The sequence below is a fragment of the Solanum pennellii genome, chromosome 10, assembly GCF_001406875.1.
Source record: "Solanum pennellii chromosome 10, SPENNV200".
Classification (NCBI taxonomy): domain Eukaryota; kingdom Viridiplantae; phylum Streptophyta; class Magnoliopsida; order Solanales; family Solanaceae; genus Solanum; species Solanum pennellii.
Window position 1 is genome coordinate 80,327,340 of NC_028646.1, and position 20,485 is coordinate 80,347,824.

The window sequence follows — 20,485 nt, forward strand, 5'->3', positions numbered from 1 at the left end:
TAATGTTAACTGTTTGTGTAGAGAAATAGGTAGAGTGTAAACCTATTCAGTTCATAGTAAATTGAGATAACTTCTTTCTCTTATTTTAATAGTTGACTTCCACATTCTTTTATGTTAAGTCATATATGTTTTTGGTGAATTGAAGATGTGTGTATGTTTTATTTAAACAGTTCTCTTTAATACTTTTTTGATTTTATCTATGTGTTTACTATATTAAATTAATTACATGATCAATTAAATTATCTGTAAATATTTATCATATATAGTTAAGGAAGTGAGAGTTATAACTGTTTTTTATGAGCGTTAAACAAGTAATATATCATTTATTAAAAAAAAAAAAGGTAATATGTCACAAGTTAATTTTTCGAATTATCACTTTAGAAATAGAAATCGTAATTTTTATGCCAAAAGCATCTACTAAATAACTTAATTAAAGTACAAAATCTCCGAAACTTCCTCCTTGTTTTTTTTGTGGTTGTTAGTTTTGCTTTTAGGTTTTGTATTTTATTCTTTAAAGATAAATTTTACTTTATGGAAGTTTTTTTTTTCAAAACTAGAATTAAAAACTTTTTTTTTAATAAGAGGGCATAAAGTAGTTTTTACACCTCGATTTTGATGGTCTGTTGCAAATTCAATTTTTTTTAAAATTTTCTACCAAATAATATTAATGTTTTACTCTTCATCACAATTTCCATTAGTTAAGCTTTTGAGAAGTAAAAAATATTCATTTTCTTAAGAAAAGTAATTATTATAATTAGATATTTAGAACCCATTTATTTAGGCAAAAAAATATTTTTAAGTAAAAAATTAACCACAACTTTAAATGACTTTTAAGTAAAAAAAAAAAAAGTAGTTTTAAGTCAATTCAAAATGGATTTTTGTTAGTTTTTGTTTTTTTTATTAAAAAATGTTTGAATTGTAACGAGCTTTTTGTAAAAAGTTGAAAAGAGTAATTTTTATTTTCAGTTCTTACATGGATAATTTTTTAGGTTGATTAATTAAATTTAAATTATTATTCTTCAAAAATAGCCAATTTTAAGATAAGCAAGTTTTAGAATTTTGACGAAAAAGGTTACTAATATTTTATGAAGGCGTTAATTTAATTTTTTTTGTTGGTCCTTTCATTGCGTAATTGACGGTGCCGTCAGTTTCGCCGTTAGTGGTCCCGTTTCAGTAGTACAATTATACACGTAAAGAATTTGCTGAATTTAGTATAAAGTTTTAATGAGATGGTGGTGGGGGTTGTAACCTACTGTATTTATTTTTTATTCGGTACAAAATACAATTATGAATTGTTTATTACTTTTATATATTTGGTGTCATATTGTAGTGATAGTATTTTAGTGATTCATTTCTAAGAAATTCATTGAACATGGTATTATAATCATTGTTATTGTTATTCTGATTGGACATCATCAATCTTCTTAATTGCAGCACAACCAAAAAGTGACATCTTGTCTTATATTGTATTGTTAGTTAGAATGAGACGAAAAATTTAAATAATTTATATATTTTATGATTTTTTAATATTTTTTCGTTTTAAATTGTTTATTCCTTTTTTGATATAATAAATTTTTTAAGAAAGTAAATTTTTTTTATTTGAAGTTTGTAATGTTATACTTTTTCTGTTTCTATTTACTTGTCAAATATATATATTCTTTTACTTATCACTTTTAACTAAGGAAGAAATGATATTTTTTATTATTATATCTGTAATTTATTAACATTGAGTTAATGACTTTGAAAAATATAATGAGTGAATCTATTTGGAACCTTATCAGTTTTTTATTTTTCTTTAAATGAAATTGAAGTTTATATCTTTGACTATATTTTGCGATATATTTTTTCATCATATTGATGTATAAAAAATTGAGATTTATAGTACTTTTCATATAGTTTTTAAATATCTAAATTTTTAATGTAAAATGTGAGTTGATTTCTATCGTTACAAATGAGCTCATATATGTTCTTCATTTAACTAAAATAAAAGTAGTTTTAAATTTATATTTTTGACTTTTATGTAAAATAAATTCATGTAGGTAGGGGTGTGCATCGGTCTTTTGGTTCGATTTTATGTATTACTAGTTAACATATCCGCGCTTCGCGCAGACACTATTAGATTTATAAATAAATTTTTTTGTTTAAAATTTATTTGGTATGTTATCTTTAGAAACATGTAAAGAAAGAAAAATAATTTCATGAAAATTTTCTTTTTGTTTATGCGACTGTAGTAAATTCTAAATTATATTTTAGGAGGGAGTTAAATTATACAGTATTCATAAAAAAAATATTAATGATAAAAGTTACTCTAAACAAATTGATAACCAATAATTAATAAATTAGAAAACATATCATATATATATGTGTGTGTGTGTGTGTGAATGAAATTCCTAGAGTGGAAATATACAATTAATTTCAAGTCATGCTAATCATATTATTTTATCTAAAATAATTACATCTTTTAGAATCTATTGCTTGTAAAATAATAAAAGGTTGACTTTTATTTTGGTGAAAATCATCTTCGGTATATTGAGAAATCATGTCAACACTACATAAGCAATTCAATAGGAGTATCATATTTTCATTATTCAACTAAACAATATACTCTACTTAATTTTTTTAATTTAACATGAATCTAATATGAAAAGCAAACATTCAATATTTAAAAAAAATAGCAACACAATAATTATCATTACAGAACGAAAAAAAAGCAACTGTTGCAATATACCAAACTGTTAATAAACACTTATAAATTTATAATATATAAAAAAATACTAATAAAATACAAAAACTCTATAGAAAATCTCTTTAAAATTGTTACTTGTAGCAACTAAGTAAGATAAGAAAAACTATATAACTTGCACATTAATTACTTTAGGGGGTTATCCACATGAAAGGTTTTGAAGTCATGAATATTATTAATTAACAATTAAAAATAAAAGTTACATATATAAAAAAAATGTTAATTATGCAAAATAATACTATTAAGTAATTATTTGAAGAGGAAATTTTGAAAATATATTTTACAATATCACACTGGTGAAGAAAAATAAAAAACATGCTAAATAATTTAGAGAAAAGATAAATGTGATCGGAAGTGATAGAAATGTACCACATCATCTTATTTATTTCTAACATTCTAACTTTATATGTAAATAGATATATTGGTTGTAAGTAAATAATAAAGAGAAAATAACTTAAAATATATTTTTAAAATTTTTATTCCAAAATTATAATCATAAGAAGATGAAAAAAAAAAAGAAAAAGAAAGTGGAAAATTAATCTATTAGGATTGTAAATTAGATGTGAGTTATGGATGATTATTATTTACTCCTAATAAAGTAGTATGTGAAAAGTTTTTATTGTAAATGTTTCTCTATTAATAAAAATTATTTTTAATTAATTAAGTAAATTACTTTTACAAAAATTAATTAATTTAAATAAGAAAAAAGGTCAATAAAGAGAAGGTAAATGTCACATCACTTTTTTTTATGTTTCTCATTTTCAATAATTAAGAGAAGTTAAATAAATTACACTTTTTAGTTTTAATATAATTAATGTGACTAAGGGAAAAAAATTTCTTCATTCTTTTCATTAAATAATTTATTTATTCATTAAATTTTTTAAAAGTACTACAAATAATTAATTTATTTTTTGTTTAGTCTATGACTATTTTTTAATATGATAAACTACATCATATATTTTTTAGGGATATCAATATGCAATAGCTATAAGAAATGTATCATGTGCAATACTATATTTTTCAACCGTGACAAAAATTAAAATATTAATTAGAACTTGACGAAAAAATTACATAAAAATAAAACTATATAACTTTTCATCTTCATTCATAATAATAATAATAATAATAATAATAATAATAATAATAATAACAATAATAATAAGAAGAAGAAGAAGAAAAAGAGCAAAGTAAAATGAAGAAAATAATGTTAATTGAGCTTTCTAATGTGTTAATTAGTAGAGTTTCATAATTTAATTTTTGTTGAATAGCATGAAATTATATATCTAACTAAAAAATATAATCAAAACAATACATGAATGAATTAATCTTCAAAATATTTGGAAATCATTCAAACTTTTTTACTAATATGACCATCTTCTTGATGAAATCTTGAAATAATTATGATTCCTTCTTCATTTTCATAAACTTGTACCAAACTAATGCAAACATCAATTTGATGAATCTTGAAGAATATATCTATGATCTTTATCAATATGAAGATCATATGGTGAACTTATAAAGTACATGATTGATGAAAAAGATGAAGAAAAAAATGTAAAAAGGAAAAAACTATACTAATAAAAAGAAAGAATGAGAAAATGAGAATGATCATTGAACATAGATAGTTGTTATTTATAGTTTGTGTAAACCATAAGAATAATTAAAAATAAGTTGAAAAGACATATTATTTAAGTAGGGAATGTAAATAGATGGAGGTTTTGTTGTAACTTATTAGGTATAATTAGAATAATAAATATGAATAATTTTTTTAATTAATAAACAAATTATTTAATGAAAAGAAATGAAAAAAAATAAAAAAAAGGAGGAAAAAAAGAAATTGAAATAGAGGCCATAGAGAGGTGCCACATCAGCTCCTCTATGATCCTCATTTATATATATATATTGATTGGTTCGGTTTATTGGTTTTAGATTTTTAGATATGTTAAACCAATAACAAATCAATAAGATATTTTTTATCGGTTATTATCCTTAACGGTTTGATTTTCGGTTTAACCAATAAGAAAATACTTATAAATCAAATATATGACTTTTCTAATAAATTTGATGTGAAAACATAATAATGTAACTTTACAAATACTCATAAAATAGAAACAATAATATTAACAAACATGAAAAGAACTATAAAAGTGTAACACAGAGAAATTAAGAAGAATAGGGTTCTTACTTTAGATTTTAACGTTTTGTATGATATGAAATTTTGAGCACAAAGTCATTGTGAAATATGAATTGAAGGCTAAAGGACAGATAATAACTAGTAAGATATTGAGATTATTATATAATATTTATGTACAAGTAAAGTAGTAAATTACTAGTCTTGATGGGTTATTGATTTACCCAATAACTCAATATGTAAAATCAATACCGAACCGATAACCCAATAATCTTTTTTATAAAACCATTAAGAAACCGTTAATCCATTACCCCAATAATAATAAATCAATAACATTTTTATCGATTTGGTTTATTGATCGGTTCGATTTTTGTATACCCCTACATGTAGGGGTATATATGATCCTTCCAGCAAAGTTTAGATATATTTTAATCTTTTTTTCACACAAATATAGGTGAAGAATTACACTAGCAACAATATATTCGATATGTTTTTATTTCAAGAAATTATAATATACATAAATTATACCCTCGTTTTTGTGGAATTTTCTTTATTTAATTTATTTATTTTGCTTTTATTTGGTAAAAATTTAAGAATGTACTATTTATTTTTTTTTGAAATTTGTGGTATTAAGTTAATAATTCGTCAAATATATTATAATTTTCTTTAACTTTTTAGTTATAAATAAATTACGTAAAACATTGAAATTAAAACAAAAAGTAATATAATAACAATGTATTCAATATAATTTTATTTGAAGAAAGTATGATGAGCAACAACTGTATTTCTACTTTTGTAGAGTTAATAGATTGTTTCAGATAAGAACTTTTTTGTATGATTTGTATTACAAAAATTGCTTAAAAAACACCAATTATAGAAAAGTAGCAAAATAACATAATCATAACGGATGATCTTATTTTAATTTCCTTTTAGTTTCTCATCTTGTGAGACACTATATGTTCTCATATCACTTATTTGAAGGTTAAAAGATTTACTCAATTTGTAAAGTAAAATTATTTTTAAATGGAATTTATGTTGATAGATTTATTTTCTCATCAAGCTAAATTTTAAATTATTGGTTAATTTTCTTTTTTATTATTCCTTTTATAATTATGTATCTTGACTCTTTTGTGCATATTCAAATAGTGTAAAGAAATATAATAAGTGAATATCTATTTTGAAAAATATATCTTTTTTGTTTGGATTGATAGTTCAATTTTGAAAAGTCTTATTATTGTATTGAAAACTTAGATTAGACTAGATAGATTTGTTTAAGTGGTAAATTTAATATAATATAATGAAAAAGGAGTATATATATATATATTTTTTAATCTTTTTTGATAGTGGAATTAAAAGAAATAACTGTTTAACTTAAATTTTGGATAAAAACCTTATTAGAGAAACTCAAAAAACCTAAGTAATATTGCTTTTGGTTTGAGCTTGGGATTTTCATATTGGAGGTCTCAAGTTTGAAATTTCCTTTCTAGCGAAAGCAAGGTGTTTGCTTTCTGGGTTGAGCTTGTCGACCAAGCTGGCCAAGTGTGGGTTACCTCTCCTATGTGGTTTGTGAGCTATTGCATAGGAGAGGGAGTTTTACCTTGTGTGCACCCGAAGGGTAGCGACTGCGTGTTCCTCTTGTCATAATTTTTTTTTTATTTTATTATATTTTTTTAAAATTATTCACAATTTGAAAATCTACAAAAATTCCTATTCTCTTTATGTGATGTATTAGTTAGATTCAATACTATAGATGATGTACCGTAACGTAATACATCATTTTATATGATGCATCAATTGGCTATATCACTATATATGATGTATCGGAATATTGAGTTATGTATCCAAAATATAAATGTAATATATTGAAATTTTGAACGATGTATTTAAAATTGAGACATAATATATCGGGAAGTTGTAGGATGCATCTAAATTCTACAAAATTTTAAATTTTATAATTAGAAAATAACAAGAATAAAATGTAATATGTTTCTTTTAAACCTCAGGATAACTCGCAATCGCTATAACATCTGTCACAGCTTCTGCTCTTTGTGTGAGCACTAGATAAACCTTCATTGTGCGATAAACCTGTAAATTACACAGAAAATATAAATTGTACTAAACAAACCCTATGGAACAAACTCAACTCATAAAACATTGAAAAAGAATTAATTTCGAATCATCCGTATGAATAACCACGCGTCAAACTAATTGAGTCATCCTAAAAAATTAATATATCATATCTTTTTAACATTATGAAATTTATGTAAAATTTGAGTGGAAAGTCAAATAGTGGGCCATTGAGTATGGGCACCGATTCTCTAGGTGATATTGTGTTGGTGATTCATTTATTCGAAAATATTCAATTGAAAATGATAATATAATCATTGTTGTTGCAACTGTTATTTTGATTGGCTGTCATCAATCTTTTTGGTCAATCAAAAAGTGATATCTTGTCGTATGTTGTCAGAAGGCATAATACGTAAATATATTATTTAATTTGATTTCATTTTTTTATACGTTAGAATTTTTTGTACGTATAATTATACATTTAAATTTATATAAAATTAAACTTACTTAATGATAATTTATTTGCTCGTTTAAAGTGTTGTGTGACGATTTTTAAAAAATAAATTTTTAATGTCTTAATTTCTATTTGAATATCTAAGGATCTAATGGGATTTCGACCTTTTTGTATTAGTATAAAAGTATATATATAAAAGTATCGAAGGCAACACATATCAATCTTGTGAATAAAATTTTCAAATATTTTAGTAGACTGATTCACCTAACATTTATTTTACCATTAAAGATCTTAAAAGAATTTTAGTAAAATTTATTCTCTTTTTTAATCTGTACTTCTATAAGTTGATCTATGCAATATTGTTGGAAAATCTCTATTCACTTATTGATTTCAATCAAATAAACTGTGTCTTAGCTTCATGAATGAAATTTATTTTTATCATTTTAAGAAGTAGCAATTGTAGTCTATTTTGTTGATGGACATGATATAGTATTATATCTATATATAAATATCAGTCTATTTAAAATTTAATTTTACATAAATCAAATAAATATCATATATTTGGATAACTAGTTAATGATGAAATGAAGTCATTTAACATATGTCGATTATTCCTCAGAAATATACTAATATATAGTTGATATAAAACCTTAGTTGTTATTTTTTTTTTGTTATTAAAAACACGTTTTAAGATATCATTATCTTTATTTGTTATTTATGCTAACCGTAAAATTAGTTAAATGCAAGATTAAAATTTTAACTAAATTTATTAAATTTAGTTAATTTCGACATCTTCCCTTCTTCCTCTAAAATCAATATGTTAAACTTATTACAATTTCAATTTACGTAGAGGCGAATCTTATGTATTAAATAAAAATTTTGGTGAAATGAGCAAAATTTTTTTTATCTAAGTAAATTTTTTGAATTTAAACATGAATATTAAAAAAATATATTAGAAAAACAAGCTCTTTTTTAAATATACAAAAAATTAAATTAATTGATGTCCTAGTGCTTTGGAAAAGCCAGTGTGGGTCACTGATAGGAATATAGGCAACCGATTACTCAAGTAGTTTAATATCAACTATTGATAGTATATAATTGGTTCATTTCTTTAAAATTTAAATAAAAATTTGTTGAAAACGATGTGACAATATTATTATTGTTATTTTTATTGTAACTGTCGCATCAACTTTTTGTTCAGACTATAATCAAAAAGTTGCATCTTGTCTCGTAGTCTGTTTGATTAATCTTTTAAAATTAATTTATTTTGAACATTATTTTTAGTTAATATTTTTTTCATTTTAATTTATACATTTTAACTCGATTTAAAATAAAGTTTAAAAAAGTAAAAGGAATTTCTAAATTTAGCGATCTTAAAGTATAGGTAAATGTAATGAAGCAAAATATATTTTTATCTTGTATTGTCAAACATGTCATGTGAAATATTAACATTAGTGAGTTTTGAAGTTAGATATTTTTTTTAGAAAATACTAAAAGAAAGACAATTTTTAAAATTACAGACTACTAGAAAAAAAAGAGACAAGTAATTTGAAACAGAGTGAGTAATTACTTTTGAAAGCTACTAAAATATTAATTACGAGTTAATGACACATAATTAGAGTAAATATTCAATAAAAATATATTTTTCATCCGCTTTTAATTTTTTTCGAAACAAACTACATGAAGTTTTTGATCAATACTTCATGTTCTATTTTTTCATTTTAACATGAGAATAATTGCAATTCATAGTATATTTCATATAGTTTTCAAATATCTCAATTATAAATTTAAAACAACAACTTAAACTATTTTAGTTTTAAATATTAGTCAAATAAAATTTTATAAGTAAAATGTGATTAATAAAAGTGAACGAAATAAGAATAAATTAGTCAATGAGGACTAAGACTATACGCCTAAAATACTTGCTATTTTTGGAATTAAACATTATATATAAAATTGTTACTATATCAGTAATTTCCATGCGTATTGCCCTTCTTATCAAATTCTTTTGTTACTATCAAGAATTTGCTGGAAAATATCATTATCATCATTTATTTTTATTGGTAAACATTGGACTAAATTTATCACAATTATCATTAATTCTGCAAATTAAACGAGCTTAATTAGTTTCAATTTTAAATTTGAGAATCTTTTACGTGTATCTTTTATTTATCTGTCCATATTAAATATGTCATTTCTCATCAAACTCTAGTCGAAAATGCATTGTATTTTATGGCGTATTTATGCAAAATGTATAGCTAACATACATGACATATTTTTATATAATTAACTTAACTATTTAATAAACAAATGAGAAAAAAAATTGAGAATATTTTGTTGATAATAATATAGCTTAATACAAGTGTTTAAATAATTGATCCATTTTTCAAACCTGAACATTCGTTATTCCTGTTGGGTATGTAGCAAGAATTGATGGGAAATAAAGGGAAGGAGAGGAATTTGAAAGGTTTAGAACTTGAAAGGTTGGGAACTTGAAAAGTCCTCTAATGCTTTATTGAAAAAGGCAATAGTCCCTCATCGGTAATGGAAAGGAAAATAGGAGAGTTTAAATAAATAAACGCTCCTATTAATTGTTAAAAGGGTTGGAAAGAGGGACCCCCCTCGCGCCGTCGTCGTCGTCGCTCGCTTCGGCTTCGGCTTCGGCNCGTCGTCGTCGCTCGCTCGCTTCGGCTTCGGCTTCGGCTTCGGCTTCGGCAAATGATCGAGAGATAATTTTTTGGACAAAATTTATTTTAATTATTTATTAATTAATTTTAAATGGCCAAAAATTTATTGAAAATGTTTTCAACTTTTTAGTTAAAACCCGACCCGACTCGGATCCGCGCGAGTGACCCGTTTTAAATTCCGTTATATTCAAAATTTCCCGCCATGACTGTTCTGAAAGGTTGCAACTTTCAGGAACAGTCAATACCATTTGAAAGTTTGCAACCTTTCATTAATGGTCGTGTTAATTCTGAAAGGGTTGCAACCTTTCAGAATATATTCTTCTTGCCTATAAATACCATTCAGTCTTCAGAATATTACTAACGAATTTTCTGATCTTCCTTCTTCTTAAAATCACATTTTTTCTTCGTGTACTTTCCTGCTGTGGATTGATTCGCTGACAGTAGAGTTTTTGGTATCTATACTCTACTGATTAAAATCATTTTACCCTGGGAGGTTATATTCCAAATCAAACCTCGGATACTAGAGGGGAATAATTTCCTTAAGGGGACACTGTGAATTCAGTGGACTTGATTTTCTTCCTAAATTTTCAATAAGAGTATTCCAGATTCTGGTACGTTTTTACAGATTAAATTATTTTATTTCTGTTCATCTTATTTACTGGTTATAAAAATTCTCAGTTACTTCGTGTTTCTGAATGATTTATTAGAACCAGTAATTTCTGATTTTATAACACAGATTGGAAACAATTCCCTAGGTAGATATTAATCTAGTTCTTCTCATTCTTTAGTAAAGATTTTAAATTCTAACCTTAGATTAAGAATATTCTAGAACAAAAATAACTTTCAGCGGTATTAAATGTTGATACTAATAAAGAGTGTTAAAATTTTTATCGACATTAATTGAGTGTCATTAGAACTAATCTTGCTAAAGATTTTAGAGACATATACAAAAATGATAATATTTAACAGTAATTAAAAATTAAATGTAGTTAATAGTCATTTTTTGCTATAGTGAAAAATTATGTTTATCTTATGTTACACAAACTTTAATTAATTAAATCTTTGATATATATTCAAATATAATATGAAAAAAATAAATACTTGGAAAAAGACAATAGTGGACCATTGATAGGACATAGAATAATAGGCAACCGATTGTCTAGGTAATTTTGAAAGGCATTAATAGTAATATTTTATTGGTGCAACTTTTATTTTATTTTTCCAAATTTCAGTTGAAAAAGACAACACAATCATTGTTATCGTTACTGTTGTTCTAACTGTCGCATTAACTTTTTGATACTATCGCAATCAAAAAGCGATATTTTATCTTATAATTTGTTTGATTAATTTTTAAAGTTAATTATTTTTAAAAAGAAAATTTTAAAGTAATACAATTTATGTCGACTAATTAATTTGAAATTAGATTTTATTAATATTAGAATAATTAGGTTTTTAAATATTTTTTCAAGACTTTTAGTTCTGCTAGCGCGATAATCATCCAAATTATTTGACGTGTTTTCGTATGGAGCAATACTTAATTTTCACTTCATAGTTCATATTGAGAAATTTTGACTTTAAATTAAAAAATATTTTTTTCATAAAGACTTAGCTAAATAATTTCACGATTAAAAAGAAATATACATTTAAAAAGACGTTATCACTTTTAGCTTGTTGAAACTTGACGCAAAGAACAAATTATTCCTGCATTTTATGGAAATGACAAGAAATGCATGTAACGTCAATTGAAAAATATATTTTTTATGCAAAGAACAAATAGGATACGTAACTTTGATAAGAATATTATTATTTCGTAAAACCCTTCTTATTGGGCGATCATGTACTTTCCAAAAATTGAAATTCTTGATTAATAGAGGAACAATATCACCATTTTTGTTCAATAATACCAAAGTGGATGATTGACTTATTCCATACTAGAAATAATCGCAGAAAATCCTTTGATGATAACACTTTATTTAAAAATGTATTTTCATACAACTTATTTGTGAAAAAACAAATATGAGAAATCGAGTTCATCCAAATAGTATATGTAATTTTTTTTTAAAAATATTTTGCTTATTTTGGAGTTGAGCGTATTATATAAAATTGTTATCATAATTAGCAATTTCCTTTCGTATTGCCCTTCTTATTAATTTCTTTTGTTCCTTATATTATCAAGAATTAAGAGATGGTAGAAAGTATAATTACCTTCATTTATTATTTTTGGTTAATTAATTCATAAAATTTATTACAAATATTATGAATTGTGCTTATTAATAATAACATATTTATTGAAATCCCATAAAATAGTCAGAGAGGGATAAAATATACGCAAATCTTATTACTGAAATTAGATTTTTATGTTACTTGTTTTTAGTATATAAAAAGAAAAAAAAATCAAAATGTTGCACCCTCAATATTAACTACTTATTATTTATTTTCTAGTTTAATCATATATATAAATTAGTATAAATATTGTAATAAAATACTTGTATCAGTTACTATTTTTGTAACGAATGTGTAAAATTGGAAAGAGCAGTGTGGAAATGGTCAGAGGGAGTAGTTGGTCCATTTTTATATCAAAGCCTCGTTGAGTAAGGAATCTTAACGATAAATGTCTTCTTGATTTAGAAAGGACTTATGAATCATCACTGAATAAAAATTTGTTGATACGTATTTCTGATAAAGAGAAAAACTTATCATCTTATGACCGTATCGTGGATGTCTTCTAAAATTTATGATCCTCCTCTCTAATCTTGGATGAGACAAAAAGAGTTATGTCGTATCCCTATTTATAGTTGTAGAGTATAGATATTATAATCTGTTTTGTTTGATTTTAAATAAAACATGTAGGTCGTCAAATCTACACAAATTATCTAATTATTAAATCATATTTGATTAGTTAAAAATATGTCATTTTAGACATTTAATGACTTCAGTTAATCTCATATCGACTAAATCTATTACACCATTTACGCACGTGACATAATCTTAACGATCTTTATTTTAACACATTGTGGACCTTGAGCTAATGTAGCGGGCCCATTAAATGAAATAGCCCAATAAATTTGAACTTAACTTCGTATTCATGTCTTGAACAAATCATATTTTCTGAATTAAAATATGATTTTATTTTCATGAAAGTCATATGCTGACAATATTTTGTTAACTTTGTTTTAAAAAATAATATGTATAGAAAAACGAGTAAAAATAACTTTTCAACCTTTTTTTTATTACTCATTTCACTAATCTCTATGTTTTTTTTTATAAAAATAAATAATTTTACATGACCAGGTCTTCAGTGCTGTTGCGTCACTGTCGGTACCACAGCTTTTCGTGTTTGAATTTTTGCCTGTTTCATTTTATCTGTTCATATATTAAAAATAAATATTTTATTTTTAATTATTCATTTTAACATTTAAAAGAATAAATATTTTTATGTATATAATATTATTTTTTGACGAAAGAAATTCAATTGAACACCCTCATAGTAACGTAGCTCATCGATTTCTAAAAAAAATATATTATACCTCAATTGTTAGGTAGTGGAGCCTGATTAATATATATATCTGTTTAGGTTTTCCTATTTATTCTCTATTTATTCTCTGTAATAAAAAATACGCTGATTTAATTAATATAAATATACCTCACCGCCGTGGAAGTTTACTCACGGGTTGTTACCACGAAATATTGGGTTTTCTCTTTCTCTCTCTAGATCTCTCATCTCTTTTTCTTGATGAAAAGTTCTTGTGTTCTTCATTCATCTAGTGTGTGTACGTGAATTCGATCCTAACAAATAATTATTTAAAATTGACTAGAAAGAATAAAACATTATCAATATTTTGATTTTAAAAAGAAAAAAGAAATTAACAAAGATCAAGTAATATAACACGAGGAGAGTATACATATAACTATGAAAAGATCTTTTTACCCAGAAATATGGCCAAAATTTGATCAGAATGATATTTTACTGTGTTAATTTTACGTTTAGAATAAATTTTTTTAAAAAATTGATAAATACGAGGAGAGTAGACAAGAAAGAACAGTAAATGTCTTGTCTAAGGCTCTATACATTGGAATTATTCTGCCACAACTTCCAAGCTACCTCTGAACAAACATTGCATCACACTTTTGTTTGGTCCTAAACCCCAACCCCCTCCCCCAAACCCCACCCCACTATTCCGTCCGACTCATATTACTTGACTAATATTGATTTGGTATGTATTTTTTAAAAATAAAGATACATTTAATCAATTATACTCTAATTTAGAATTTTAATTTGATTAGTACTATTTTGTATAATTATTTATAATATTAAGGATATTATGATTTTAAAAACTTTCTTGATTTGCTAAAAAAATATTTTTAATATAAGAGTTTGAGAAAAATAATCCTAAAATTTGTGGTCCTAGTAAAATATGAGTTCAATTTTGTTACGTAATGACATTTATATGGAAAATTATGAACTATCCAACAAAAGAATATTTTCAAAGCAAATAGGTTTTATTAAGAGAACAAAAAATCAGAATCATCTTTATGTTTTTCCTTTCTTTTAATTAAGAATTGCTTAATTATTATCGATTTGAGTAAAGATTAAGTTATAGCAAGATAATAGAAATTAGATAACTCCTAATTCAGGAAAATACGAACTAATTCTTCTCTCTTAAAACAATTCATTGATCACATTTTAAAACAAAACTTTTTATATTATGTTTTGATTACACGTTTTTGAGCCAATGATTTAATAAGAAACAATGCATCTACCTCCATACAAATTGAAGAATCAATTACGTAAATCTTTCCTTCCCCAATTTCTTTCTAAAAGAAATCAAAATTCCTTCGTGTCATAAAAAATACATTATTTCTCGAGTCTGATCTAATCCCAGAAACCTTTTTTCCATGCCTTGTGACTATCGAGTGCTTGTGAATTTAAGAATAAAATAGTGTTGTTAGTTGAGATGTCAATTCTTTTACCTAAGTTATGATTCTAGTGATGATGCTGACAAATGAGAAAAGAACAATTCTCCACTAAATTGATTTAATTATTAATCCTCAGTACAAGAGAATATACTAAGCATTTACAGATTCTATTAACAAGTAGTAATTAGGTTTTTCATAGTTTGTATTTCAAGTCAGAATTATTTTAGACATATGTTCATTTCTCAAAGTTACTCGAGGATGATTTCGATGGATATAATTCAGCTCAAATAAAGTGAGTGTCATTTCACTTCCTCATGGCCGTATGAAACTTTAGTAACCATGTGATGATCCAAGTTCGCGGAGAACGAGTCAAAATAGATCACATCATTACATTGAGAAATTTGTATCTTACTACTTTTTGTCTATTTTCGTACAATCTTACATCAGATAACTACCTTTCGAGCCGAGGATTTATCGAAAATGATCTCTCTACCTCATATAAGTAGAAATAAGATCTTCATATATCTTATCCTCCTTAGACTCCACCTGTGAAATTGTTGTGGATATGTTGTTGTTGTAGTAGTATACTTAAAGAAAAGATGGGTCCATAACCCAAGTCCTCCAACATAAACAAAGAGTGAGTTAGCTATATGTACCCATTTGAAAATGCTTGCGAGAAGAAAATCGTTTTAATGATGCGTCTAGTTTTTTTAGCAAGTTTCTTTTTCTCTCAACTGCAAATCATGCATCTAGTGCTTCCATTCCAAGATTTTTCTCTCACCATTATACATCAAAATGGCTAGAAAATCACTGATGTCAACACATTCATGATTTTAGCTTCCATGTCATGAAGCCACAAGCCTACATTCACACCGATGCATAATATTACATCGGAATCACACAACACGAAAGAGAAGATGCAGAGATCATTTCGACTACATGATAAAGACGGCTACATAAATGAAACGAAAGAAACTGCAAAAGGAGTTTATACTGCAGTCTAGCAATTGCCACATAAAAATCCTGCTCTCTTCAGCAAATTTGTTTCAACAGAAACCTCCAAACGACTGAAAGTAAAACACGATTAAGTACTGAAATGAAATTCAACCCAACAGATCACCAACCAGTACAGTTATACACAGCACAATAGTCTTTGAGGATATAAACCTGTAATGCCTAACAAATGATAAAACTCCAAAACAGAAAGAACTTCATAGGTCCATGGACTTGGTTCCTTCACTTCTCGCCATCCCTAGCATGTTAGAAGTCCCATGGACTCGTCTGCAGCAGAGAAAACCTGTATACAAGACCATTGTAAGCTGCTATGTAAAGGTAGGCACGACCACTGCAAAGCAGGAACCTTTTAACCTGCAAAACCTTGGAATAGATAACATCAATCTTATAAGAATGACAAACTCTATGAATTAGCCTAGAAAGAGAGAAGCCCCTAGACTGTAGACAACTAAAAAATCTAAGGTGGGCAGAAATCTTGGAAGGGCTATGTTTCTACTCCCAATCACTTTAATCAAATGTTGCATTTTCAGGAAGAATGAACCAGGGAGAGAAAAAAATCATTTGATCAGAGGCCCTAAGTTAAAAAGCTGTTCTACAAATTAACAGATGCTATATTACCGTTGGCTGGTTCCCTATATAAGAAATAAATAGTTGTCAATATGAGACAGGAAAAAGGACATTGGAAAAATTAACAAGAAAAATTGAGCACTGCAAGCTTCACTGTGCAAGCAACGGATGCATCAGAGTCAGGAAAAATGGCAGTGTTTCTAAGTAGGCCTCACTATGATCCCTGTTAAACAAATTCCTGTACTTTAAAATTTTGGTAAAAAGAAGACAAAAGATGGGTAACACTTTTCAAAATCATAGGACAGTGGACCTGTACTCCACCCTGCACAGTGGAAAATGGACAGTGAGCTATACTTCTGCAATGTGCCACTAAGATTGAAAGACATTCAGGTGAAACAATAAGTATGTGGAAGTGCCACTAACCAGAGGAACACTACTATAGCAGCCGTCACTTCCATTTTCTACCTACTGCTGCTTCGGGTAACCATCATCAAACTGTTCTCCATAGTGATCACCACCATCATTCCTGCCATTGTCAGCGTCAAAATTACCATATTTAGCAGAATCTGCCTCTTCTTTCTCCCTATTCCATTGCTCAATCTTTGCCCTCCTCTCAGCACTGCCTTCCCTGTCTTCCCTACGTGCCCCACCGCCATGATTCCTCCCAGATCCTGTCTCTTCCTTTTCTCTGTTCCATTGTTCAATCTTTGCTCTTCTCTCCTCACTTCCTTCCCTAATTGGACTTCTATTTCTCCTGCCCCCAGGACTTCTGCTGTGTCCGCTCCTTCGTCCAGGACTTCTGCTTCTAGGCCTCCTACCTCTATCATGGTAGCGATCACCACCTCCTCCACCTCCTCTTCTACCAAAACCACGACCTCCCTGTGGGCGCGGCTCTTCATAATTGCGATTACCACGCGGACTTCGGCTTCTACTATGGCTGCGCCTTCGCCTACTGCTCTTCCCAAATAATTGCCGCCTCAACTCCCTTCAACCAAAAAAAATTGCATCAGCCTCCAAATACCAAGATTAGAAAGAAAGCACAGAGTTTTGGTGATGTCTGTGTGATGGGAGAGGAAAAGGAGGGATGGGTAGATGAAAACCTGCTTATCTTCTTCAGATGCATGAAGTTGCAATAGCCGCCTCGGTTACATACATTTTCCTCATACTGCCTACACGTGGCTTCCCGAAAATCAGTCACTGGGGAGAAGTCAACAATGATTGGACGTCCTAAAATTTACAAATTTCATGATCATCAGCCATAGAGAATGAGTTTATCGCACAAAAAGAAACATTATTATTACATAACAAAAAAATTGATTTGATTTGTTCCTTCCCATTCTCAAAAAAAATAATAGCATCCCCTTTGAAATAAACTAAGCTCCCTGCAAAATAAACTATTCCATAGTCCAAACCTAAATTTCTTTCAACCATTTAGGATATATATGATCTAAAAACTGAAATAATGTTTGGTTTAAACACAGACAAGTGCAACCATCAGCATAATACTCTACATAATCTCCAGAAATTGAAGGAGATGAGGGAGCAACAGCTTGAAAGATATCTGTCTTGTAGAGACACTACGAGTCAATTACGTCATACTTGAGATAAATATAACCAAAAACCACCTATATTGATCTTGTGTAAGATACGCACTGAGTTCCTAGGGTTATTTCTATAGAACCAACAAAGTTGATCAGAAAACCCATACCAAAACTAACTGCTAACACAATCAAAACTAAAACTAAGCATCATTCAACCAAAATGAGCGAACTAACCTGCATAAAATCTTCCTGTAAGATTCTGAAGAGCACTTGCAGCGTGATCTTCCTCTCTGAACTGGACATAAACATTACCAACCTGTGGAAAGAGGCACAATATCACTCAGGTCAGATGAGAGCAAATCACTATGGCAAAGTTCATATCGAGAAGTGGACATACCATGTGGTCAGCTAGATTGTCACAGATGTTAAGGTTTTCAATCTCTCCATACTTGCTAAGCTCTTCAAACAAATCTTCATAGAAGTCCTGCATGTACAATGGTGATCAGACATATTTCATACCCACGAAATCAGGAGGAAACACAGGATAATAAATCAACCTACTTTTACTCAGACAGGATTCCTATTAGAAACTTAAACTTACAACAACAATGAACAAAGTGTAATCCCACAAGTGCGGTCTAGTGAGGGTAGGATGTAAGCACACCTTACATTACCCATTACGAACTTGAACAAAAATAACCTATACACAAAACAAACCTCATATTTCCTCAAAGATGACACCACAGCGAGAAAACAGAAGCTAAAAATGAGGGACAGTCTTTTGAATAAAAATTGACATGAATTCCATTTTAACATGAAATTACATCACAGCACCAAAACCCATCAGCACACTAACATAAGAAAAGGGCTTAACGTTTTCACAACACACTGTTTTGCTTTATCATTGTTCTAAGTTCTTGCAGCCTATGGAAACAGAAAATGCTTCGGTCAGTACCGGGCTCTCAGAACCAAGTTCAACGACAACAGCATTCCCGGTGAAATCCCACAAGTTGGGCCTGGGGAGGGTAGAGTGTACGCAAGACCTTACCCCTACCTCATGGAGGTTTCAACACCAAGTTCACTTTTAACAAATCTGTAAAACCCATTCAACGACAACGCTAAACTTGTGCATACTTATGAGTTAACTTTCTATAGTTACACAAAAAAAGCTCCCCAAACCTCCCAGTGGCTAACAGAACAGAACCTAGAAATTAGCCAACAATCAAAAACAATTTATTCATGACAACTAGTTTGAAACTTCAACTTCTCTTTGTTTAAACCTAAGACACTGATAATCATGTAGTAACCCAGATAATAGCACTTCTTAAGACAGTCATTTCATAAAAACAAAATAAACAAGTATCCATCCCATCCATATATACATACGAAGCAGAAGGAAAACTGTATCGTTCGTGCATCCACACACACAAGTATATGTTTTTATTGTAATGATAACGGTGTCTGAGCTAGCTTTAGGGCTTCCAACCTACTAATATCACACATACACAAGTATATGTTTTTTTAATGATAGCAGTGTCTGAGCTTGCTATTGTGTTTCCAACCTACTCATCCACAAATAATAGCAATTCGGCTTACACAATCTAGCATTTCCCTTACTCTTACAACTTTCAATTAAATTTTTTAAGTGAATGATTTCTAATCGTAACTAAATCTTCAATTTCTTCGTATCTAAGCTAGTTTTTGTGCTTCCACCTTACCACTCACGCTCAGAAACCATAAATTAAAAAAACTAGCTTCGACATAGATAGATCCATATAAACACACACAGAGACACATATATTTATATATACCTCGAAGTGGCGCTGGATCTGGCGAGGGTCAAGGGGCTGGCCTTGAGGGTCAACACCAGGGGTGATCATATCAGGACGCTGGTACATGTTAGAGAGAACCAAGGTGGGACTGATGCTAGGCTTTGTGTGAAGCCTGGAACAGCGGTCACCATGCCGACACGCACCGATCTTAAAGTAGAAAGGGCAATTTACCCTGTCTTTCTCTGTACCGAATATAGAAGCCAAATGCTCCGCCATGATTCTCAAGCTTTCTTCTTCTTCTTCTCCAGCACCGCCCCAATTTCAATTTATTGTGAAAACTAGGGTTTCTGATTTCGGCTTAAGAGGGGTTTTTCTAATGTGGATTTTTGGGATACAATGGTAAAATTGTAATTATCGCTAAAAATTTGACAAATAATTTTTTTTTCCGTTTAGTTTTTTTTTTCCACCTTATATTCTAGAGGTTTGACCCAAAAAAAAAAGGAGGGGCAAATAATAAGTACCCTTTGAAGCGTTACATAGTATATAAATTATTTATTTTCATAGATAATTTAAATTTTTATAAAATAAAAAA

At 28.0% G+C, this 20,485-nt stretch overlaps 1 protein-coding gene across 5 annotated transcripts; it reads right to left on the minus strand.

Annotated features, from left to right (window-relative positions):
- Positions 1-15,960: 15,960 nt before the first annotated feature.
- LOC107002305 (splicing factor U2af small subunit B-like) lies at positions 15,961-20,281 on the minus strand. 5 transcript variants are annotated; one of them, XM_015200271.2, is made up of 6 exons: positions 19,933-20,281; positions 18,519-18,605; positions 18,356-18,437; positions 17,681-17,807; positions 17,004-17,565; positions 15,961-16,376 (listed from the first exon to the last, which is right to left on the minus strand). In XM_015200271.2, exons 1-5 carry the CDS (start codon positions 20,167-20,169, stop codon positions 17,046-17,048), a joined length of 1,053 nt encoding a protein of 350 aa, XP_015055757.1. In that variant the 5' UTR covers positions 20,170-20,281; the 3' UTR covers positions 15,961-16,376; positions 17,004-17,045. The 5 variants fall into 5 exon arrangements, with proteins under 5 accessions (XP_015055757.1, XP_015055756.1, XP_015055758.1 ...); XM_015200270.2 differs by having other exon boundaries at positions 15,961-16,367; positions 19,933-20,280; XM_015200272.2 differs by having other exon boundaries at positions 15,961-16,902; positions 19,933-20,280.
- Between the last annotated feature and the right edge of the window lie 204 nt (positions 20,282-20,485).

Bases quoted from the DNA above. Each gene is read 5' to 3' on its own strand.
- LOC107002305 (XM_015200271.2), bottom strand. From the start codon at position 20,169: ATGGCGGAGCATTTGGCTTCTATATTCGGTACAGAGAAAGACAGGGTA. The intron at 18,438-18,518 runs GTATGTCCACTT...CTCTTTCCACAG, and splicing joins ACAATCTAGCTGACCACATG to GTTGGTAATGTTTATGTCCA. The intron at 17,808-18,355 runs GTTAGTTCGCTC...TGTAAATTTTAG, and splicing joins TACAGGAAGATTTTATGCAG to GACGTCCAATCATTGTTGAC.